At 55.8% G+C, this 8,378-nt stretch overlaps 2 protein-coding genes and 1 long non-coding RNA gene across 4 annotated transcripts; all 3 read right to left on the reverse strand.

Annotated features, from left to right (window-relative positions):
* Window positions 1-311: 311 nt before the first annotated feature.
* On the reverse strand, window positions 312-919 carry LOC109734925 (uncharacterized). Its single transcript, XM_045229783.2, has one exon. It carries the CDS (start codon window positions 816-818, stop codon window positions 456-458), a length of 363 nt encoding a protein of 120 aa, XP_045085718.1. The 5' UTR covers window positions 819-919; the 3' UTR covers window positions 312-455.
* Window positions 920-2,951: 2,032 nt separating this feature from the next.
* On the reverse strand, window positions 2,952-4,770 carry LOC141025564 (uncharacterized). The gene is made up of 2 exons (XR_012187381.1): window positions 3,824-4,770; window positions 2,952-3,715 (listed from the first exon to the last, which is right to left on the reverse strand). It is a non-coding gene; the product is annotated as an uncharacterized lncRNA (long non-coding RNA).
* Window positions 4,771-4,998: 228 nt separating this feature from the next.
* LOC109734917 (uncharacterized) lies at window positions 4,999-7,763 on the reverse strand. Of its 2 annotated transcripts, none has more exons than XM_045229782.2 (8): window positions 7,405-7,763; window positions 7,182-7,315; window positions 6,880-7,061; window positions 6,488-6,772; window positions 6,271-6,342; window positions 6,157-6,193; window positions 5,992-6,063; window positions 4,999-5,915 (listed from the first exon to the last, which is right to left on the reverse strand). In XM_045229782.2, exons 1-8 carry the CDS (start codon window positions 7,484-7,486, stop codon window positions 5,145-5,147), a joined length of 1,635 nt encoding a protein of 544 aa, XP_045085717.1. In that variant the 5' UTR covers window positions 7,487-7,763; the 3' UTR covers window positions 4,999-5,144. The 2 variants fall into 2 exon arrangements, with proteins under 2 accessions (XP_045085717.1, XP_020149685.1); XM_020294096.4 differs by having other exon boundaries at window positions 6,284-6,342; window positions 7,405-7,762.
* Between the last annotated feature and the right edge of the window lie 615 nt (window positions 7,764-8,378).

Here is an 8,378-nt window from a genome sequence, read left to right on the forward strand (position 1 = left end):
AATTGGGTATTATTTATCCAGTCGACCAGACTCATCATTGCAAGGATTGCCCATTCCCGAAGGTGGCTCGAGATCTCGCCTCTTGTGTTCCTTTGGACATGTGGGCTCAAACCCTTATATCACTCCTTGATATCTTGAAGGATAATAATGGATAAGTAACGTAAAGTTTGTCCGCATTGTTCGGTGAAAGCGAAACCGTCGTGTTTTCGTCGAAAAAGGCCAAACTTAGAGAGACTTTCCTACCATACTTGTAGAGTTCTACACGACATTTCACATTTGTGAATGCAAAGAAAGAACATGAACCACGAATGGTTATTCCGAACTTCAATCCGCACTCCAAAGTTCCCAATCCTTTTAGTACATTACATCCAACCAACCCTAGGCCAAACTAAACACTAGCTATAACACGTACTACAACACGATCCGATTCAAAGCAAATATTGCATAGCACTTCATCATGTGACGGAGACGGAGACTACGTCCTCTGCGGTCTGCACCGACTCAACCGTCCTGTCCATGATCCGTAGCCTGGAAGGACCAGGCTGAAACCCCTTGATCCTCCCAGCATCCCGCCCGGGCGCCCGCGCCACCCGCCCGAGCAATGCGCGCGCGGCGGCCGCCGCCACCGCCTCCTTCCTCTCAACCGATTCCTTGGCCGCCTCAGGCTCCGAAGAAGGCGCCGCCTTGGCCGCCGTCGGGCGGTGTAGCCTGCACCGGAAGGAGCCCGGGTGCGTCGTTGGCGCGCACAGGCAGTACCTGGCCGGCTTGGCGGCCTTGGGCTTGGGGCACGAGGGGGAGGAGGAGGTCACGGTGGCCATGGGAGCTTCTGTGTTGCGTTAACCGGGGTAACAAGTAACCGGCCGGGGATGTGTTGGTTGTTTATCTCGCTGCATCAGTCACTGGAGTAGTGTGCATGCATGGTGTGATCGCCTTTGTTGCGGAGCGCAACCGCCTCCCTGTTTGGAGGCGTGCGAGGATGAGAGGGAGGGTGAACAGAAAAGGGCGCCGGAGATCCTACAAACATGGCGTCTCGTTTATCCAAACCGACGAAAACCACCATGTGTAAAATACAAAGGACCCTCACGAACCGGCGAACGTTCGCCATGTAGGATGGCATATGCCAACGTTTTAGGTGGCGTTTTTATTTTTGAGAGGGTGGCAGTTTCTTTGGAGCGACGTACCAGTTTCTTCAGAGAAGATATTTCTCGTTTAAAAACTGCCGTAGTTTGATTTTTCTTCAGAACTAAAACTGCTATCAAATGGCATTCGCTTACCACCCCTCTCCCAGCAAATGTCTTTTTTTACGGGGTAACATTACCAATACAAAAGACTGGGAGTGCATGTAATTCTACTTCTAGTCTCGTAAGAGATAGTTAGAGAACCTCAGCATATTCCCTACCCAAAAATTACAAGACGTATTCCACATCTCAGAAAAAGTTATATTTCAGGAAATCTTATCTACCATGTTCTCTAAAACTTACTCCCTAAATTTTCTTTTGCCAAGTTATCCGACGTTCGCTCAAACAATTGAAACAACTTCATCATGTATTAAAACAAACATAAAGAAACCGAATCCACCACATCACGGTTCATCTACGAGTATGAATAAAGTTCATCCAAACCAATGAATATAAACATAATTTGTGCCAAAAGGCACCAAATGATCAAGTTCATTTCAAGAAATCCACCAAACAGATGGTGGACCAAAAGTAATCATAGTTCACAATGGCCTCACGGTCTCGCGCCGGCACCACCATTACCGCCACCACAAAGCTTCATCTTCCTCCCCACAAAAAAAAAGCTTCATCTTCCTCGGTGTTGTAGTTGAATGACTTACTCCTCCTTTTCAATGTTTGGGGGTCCGGCATATCCACCTCCTCGGCCTCCTGCTCCCTCTCGGCATTTCTCGTCATCTCTTGGCTATATGGCTTGCATTTAATTGTTCCATGAAATCTTCTACATCATCATTCACTTGCTCACTACAATAGCAAAGAAAAAAAACCTAGCAATCAAAGTCAAATCATGCATCATTCAGTTGCAAAATTGCAGAATAAAAATATTTTTTCCTAACCTTGTGAGCCTCGAGCATGTCGGCCTCGCTCCAATTCTCGTCTGGATCCTTCTGTTCTTCGGTCCCCGAAGGTGGATGGGGTGGCTGCACAGTTTTAGGTGGCCAAGTAGTAGTCGTCGATGCCGTGGGACATTGAGGAGGTGACATCGAGGCGACCGTTGATTTCTTCTTCTTTGCCAATGCAGCCATGTTCTCCACTGCCATGGTCGATGACCGTTGGTCCCACTTACCAACCAACTGGGCCAAGGATGGTAGGGTGGTGGCGACAGAGCGACTGGCGACCACCGCCGGTGGCCTAAAGCTCTAATCAAGTTTTTCCCTTGTGCCGCCGTTTTGATCCTTGAGGCGCCAATTTTGCGGTGGTCTCTGGCACCGGCGAGGGTGAGGCTTTCCATTCCGCCTGTCACCAGTGCTGGGAACGGCCAGCGGCAAGGCGAGCGACGGTTGTTGTGTTAGGATCGGGCGGGAAAGTTGCGGACTAGCAGGAAGCAGCGCAGCACGTATCTATTTTTTTGATAAGTGCCTACTCTAGACTATATCTGAGCTAGTGGAGAAAAGTTTTAGGAGAACAAAAGTATGAGGAAATTTTGGTTTTAGGCGGATCTACTAGAACATGCTTAAATCTAGAAAAATGAACCTTCTTAGCTGGAGAAAGTTCGCTCGGAGAGGGTGACATTTCAAACGATGTCGCTGGCAATTTTAGTTGTAGGGATGACACCTTCAAACTAACACGACAATTTCTTCATAAGAAGGTGTTTTTCGTTTAGAGCTGCCACAGTTCGAATCTAGCAAAGCAACTAAAACTGTCCGGAGAAGTGTCCGCTTGCTATCCCTCTCCTAGAGGCACCTGACACAATTACCGACAAAATTCTCTCTAATATACTCCCTCCGTCCCAAAATACTTTTTTAGAATTTTCACCGGGGCGCGGGGGACTCCCCCACCTGAATTGTATTCATTTGCCTATAAGGCTTCACAACCTTTTGCAGGATGGGTTCAAGTGAACCAGAATTACAAGGGGCACAGGAGGAGAAGAGATAAAGCAAAACAACACACACCACAACATATAAACAGGGGAGAACAAAGAGGGAACACACGCCCCGACACAACACGAGGCTCCACCAGTGAGATCAAACGGCATTGGCCAGCCAAGACAAAACCACGGTACTGCACCATCGGCGCAATCGGAGGCCTAACACAACCGAGACTGCACAACGCCACGACACCATCTGCGTCGGGGGTGCCTTCGAAAGGTCACGTGAGGCCGAGACGGCGTCACGACGCCTGTGTACCGCAGGCAAAGTCGGCATCGCCAAGCAGACAAGCCGATGACACTGTACCGTCGACACAATCAAAAGGCTCCGCGAAACCGAGACTGCACAACGCCGCAACACCACCTGCGCTGCGGGGCACATTTGAAAGGTTGCACGAGGCCGAGACGACGCCACGGCACCTGTGTGCACACCGACGAAGTCGCTTGACATCGCCAAGCAGAGACACACCGAAGAGCGCTGGAGCATGAACACAAGAAGAACACCGCCAAAGAAGGGCTCCAACCACCATCGACCCCAAACCGGCCGCACCACCACCACCTCAACCTCCTCAGCATAGCCAGCCTGAAGGAGGACGCCAACTTTCATCTTCATCTGACCAAACAAGGCGGAGTGCCTTGAACATTGGCTGTCTGGTCGCCACCCAACAAACCCCCCGAAGAGGGAGAGATGGGAACGAGGAGATCCAGTACAAGACCACACCTCGCTAACCCGGCTTTCGACGAAAGAATCAGCCCCACTTCAGGGCATGGCCGAGCCAAGATCACGAAGACAGAGCACCACTTCTCCGCCACCATCGCCCCCACAAGCCACCAACGGAACCACCTCGAGCCACTGGTCACCCTAGCCAAGGCAAGCTCAAAGACGAAGCCCACGCAGGGAACGTGACGTTGAGCGCCACCATCGCCTGATCCGAAAGACCGGGATCCAAAGTTTCCTCCGAAGCAGACAGGAGGGAAGACGAACACTGCACCACGACGCCTTCAACAAGGAGACGGCGCCCACAGGCACCGCCGTCGTTGGCTACGACCGAAATCGGAGCCCAGCATTACGCTGGCAGTGTGCGCGCCCCAAAAACCTGTAGCCTGCTAGTCCTCCTAGAGCCAAATCCACAGAGCAGAGGAAGCACTCGCTGCCAGCCCACGAACAAAGACCGCCGCGCCATGCGAAGCCTCCAAATCGGGGGAGAAGCGGGGATGAGCGAGAACCGCACCTGCTTTCACGCCTAGCCCACCGCACACCTCGTGCGTGGAACCCCGGCGCGCTCACCCTCACCCCATTCCGAAGTTCCAGCTCGCGGGAGAGCAAAGACTGTCAGATCCGCCGCCGAGGCAGCGCACACCCAGGCCCGCGCGCGGCAGTCCACAGCCGAGGCAGATGACTCTGCCGCAGGAAGACGCCGCCCTCACAACCGAGGGACCCCCGCTCGCCACACGTGCCGAAGGAGGGACCGCAGGCAGGGCCACCGCGCCGGATCTGGGAGGCGACGCGCCAACGCGCGCCCCACAGACGCGGAGCAGGGGGCGCAGCACCAGCCCGCCGCGAGCACCGCCGCCCTCCCAACCGCGCACGGAGCACGAACGGTGCGCGCGGAGGAGCGACGCACCGCCGCCGCCACACGAGCCCCCTGCTCGAAGACGAGCCGCTCCTCCGTGTTTGGAATAAAGGAAAATAGGTTTAGTTCCCGTCCCAAAATACTAAATCAGCGACATGGGAGCAGTGCTAGGGTTCCTCTTGCTGTCGGACAGTGTTCTAGGTTCCGATTTACTATTTTGTATTTGTAATTTTTTGGTTGGATTACTCATAAGCGTTTTTTCACAACAAATATGGTACTAGCTCGCAGCAGGAAATCTGCAGGTGACCGATCCATTTCACGGTTTAAGTTCGAATTAGTGCCTCGCTATCATATTCAAGACTGTTAATGCAATCTGGCAGTAGGCTACAAAGCACAATGCAACCCTGCAGGAAGCCCCTGCCGGTTGGAGACTAGCAAGCATGATATCTGCCTAACAAACCGGCACGCTCACATCACATGTACGGCCTTCTTCTCGGGCTGTGCAGCAGCGCCTTCTCCTCCAGCGGGTACCTGAAGGGCGGCGGCGGCGCCATGAGCTCCACCTCCCTGGCGTCGCTCCTCTTCCGCCTCTCCCTCGAGTGCACCACCCACAGCAGCACCAAGAGCAGCCCGGCGGCCGCGACGGCCAGCAGGCCCCGGTACACCTGCTCGCTGTACCTCCGCAGCCCGGGGCAGTGGTCCTCGCCGACGGCCTGGAACGCGCGGCGCACGAACGCGCAGTCGGCCAGGTCCACAAGCACCGGCCCGTACCGGGACAGCCCGTAGCTCACGTTGGCGGCGCCGACCATCTGCGCGTACATGGACGGCGTCAACCGCCCGGCGGTGGCGCACACCCCCGACCCGCCAGCGTCCGCCGTCCGGCACACGCTGCCGCCCCACGCCTGCCGCGCGGCGTCCGGGCCGGCGACCTCGCCGGGCGCGCAGGCGCGGTCGCGGAGGTCCGGCGTGTAGGGGTTGCAGAGCGGCGGAACGGGCGGCCCCGACTGGTTGTAGTAGAGCGGCGGCGAGAGCGGCGCCTGCGGCGGGAAGTCGCGGTTGGTCACGTTGGAGATGACGCCGTTGAGCACGTCCACGAGGCGGTAGTTCACCTCCTTGCTCCGGCCGAGCGCCTCCGTGGCGGCCGCCGTGTCGACGCACGGCAGGATGTCGTCCAGCGCCGTGTGCTCCTGCGGGCGCCGCACCCACTCGCCCATCGCCACGCACGTGTCCCCCACCACGCTGAAAGAAAAACATATGTCACTGCTGCACTTCTTCTTGCGTGAGTGAGCTATGTTGAGGTTGGTGGCGCGCTTACTTGTGCAGGAGGAGGAACGTGCCGCACATCACGAACGTTGCCGCAACCAGAATCCACCCGAGGAACACCAACCTGCAGACAGACGGACGGACGAACAGTCAGACGTGCTACCGTAGCTTAACACCCAAGTCTCACACCGCATGCAGCTACATTAACTATGCTTACACGTAGACCAGCGACTCCAATCCACACGCCGAGAACACTGCAAGATACACGAGTTCATCAGATCATTTCCTCGCAGCGGAAGCAGAATAATATTTCAGTTGAAGATTCAGTGACCAGTGCTGCTCACCAAGGCCAGCGAAGGCGAGGATTAGCATCCCGGCTGCAAGAACGATGAGGATCTTCCTTCTGCGAGGCGACGGCAAATTAGTTAGGAAATCTACGAACTACTGATTTTTCTGCGGTGGTTCTTCATTTTGGGATGGAAATGTTCCATAAGTTTCTTGAAATTTCAGGCAAAGAACAAACGGGTACTGTTGTTTCAGTGACGTACATTGTGTCCAGCGCGTCTCGGATCTTGGCGGAGTTGCTGGCGGTGCGGGCGGCGAGCTCGTCGGAGGCGGAGCTCACCCTGCGCACGACGCCGTCGATCCTCCCCTTGAGGTCGTCGGGCAGCGAGACGGGCCCCACGCCGGCCGCCTTCGCCGCCTCCAGGAACCCCGAGAAGGCCCGCAGGTTGTCCACCGTGTCGCCCGACTGCTTGACCACGTAGTCCACCGTCGCCGCCGTGCTGCCGTGGAACCGGCCCTGCCCGTCGTACAGGATGGCGCACCCGATGCTGCAACACGAACACGCACCGAAGCCTGGTTAGGTTAGGAGAGCGGCGGTGGTTGTGACTCGTGGGAGAGGAAACGGCGGCAAACTGATCGGGTTAAAGAGAATTACGCGGCGGCGGCCGTGAAGGCGAGGAGGAGCAGGAGCGAGACGACCAGGGCCGCGCGGGAGTAGGAGGTGCTGCGGCTGGGGCAGCAGCAGTAGCAGCACCCGGCGAGGAACAGGGCGGCGCCGAACACGGCGAACCAGACTCCGGCCGCCGCGAAGACCGGCGCCGCGCTGAAGCCCACCGACTGCAGAATCGCATCGGGGAAACAACAGCAGAATTTAGAAACCGGAACGCATCACGGACTGAATTTCACCGACTGCGGACGGCAGGCAACGGATCAAGAATTTTCAGGAGGAGAACTCACGGCCCAGTAGTGCTCGCTGCTGATGTTCCAGCCGCCGGTGTAGTACCTCAGCCCGTCGAGCGGGTCCTTCCGCTGCGTCCGCGCCGCCGCGAGCACGAACGGCGAGTTCACGCCGGGCGCCGCCGCCACCGCCGCTGCACATGATCCCACCCACCAAAGTCACACACCTGACAATTCGGCGAGCGCCATCGACGGAAAGGAAGACGTGTAGGGAGTTACGCACCTGACGCATCGACGGCGAACATGGACGCGGCCACGAAGAAGAGGAGCAGGACGAGAGGAGCTGCGCGAGACGCCATGATCATGGCACGCGGCGATCGGAACGGCGGGTCAATGCCGCGTCGCTCTCCCAACCAAATTTGAAACGGCCGGGACTTCCGCCGCGATATCCGCAGGAATATCTATCCTTCTGCTGGTTGTGCGCTTGGAGATCGGAAGATCTATCTGCTGGTTGTGCGAACACGAACAGGGGGGGTCGTGGAAGAAGAAGATCGTGACGACGCCGAGCGACGAACTCGTGGGTGTGACGTCGCGTCGCTTCTCGCAGGAAAAAGTTCGCAGTTCTTGAGCAGCCGCGTACGCTATTTCTTTCCGGTTCATTTATTTACTCTGCTGTTGGGTTCATCCAACCAACCAATTCGCGAATCTCAGTGCGAGTGCGGGGGGTCACAGCTGGCGAGAATGAGAATTTAGTGCCGATATTAACTGCTAGGGCCTCTTCCAGAAGAATAAAAATTGATGATGAGCAATAATCACTTTTCATGCTGGGTTTGGCATTTTTCCCGGATACTGCTCCAGAGGCAATTGCGTTTGATCTTTGGATGTTTGCACAGGCGTAGACATGTCCAGCTACTAGTGCGTTTGGTACTCGGCACTGAGTACTGCTTGGCAATTTTCGGGAACTCGGCAGTGGGTTATTATTGCAATGTTTGTATTTTCAGGTGGCACGTCGCCTGTTGGAGTATTTATTGAAGTCCATTGGCGACGGCATGATCTCCTCCGCCCCGAAATCGGAGACGTGGGGAGAATGGATCGTGCCGTGTGGCGTGCCATGTGAACGGCCGCGGGCCGCGGCGATGCAAGGACGTGAGCCGTGATAGGTGCCTTCCAGCGATCGCCTTCCGGCATTTGTGACGCATGCTTAGCTCGTTAAGTTGTTTGTTGCCGAGTGTTTTCTCTTATTTCTTTTTACTAAAA

This window comes from Aegilops tauschii, chromosome 6 (genome assembly GCF_002575655.3).
Source record: "Aegilops tauschii subsp. strangulata cultivar AL8/78 chromosome 6, Aet v6.0, whole genome shotgun sequence".
Classification (NCBI taxonomy): Eukaryota; Viridiplantae; Streptophyta; class Magnoliopsida; order Poales; family Poaceae; genus Aegilops; species Aegilops tauschii.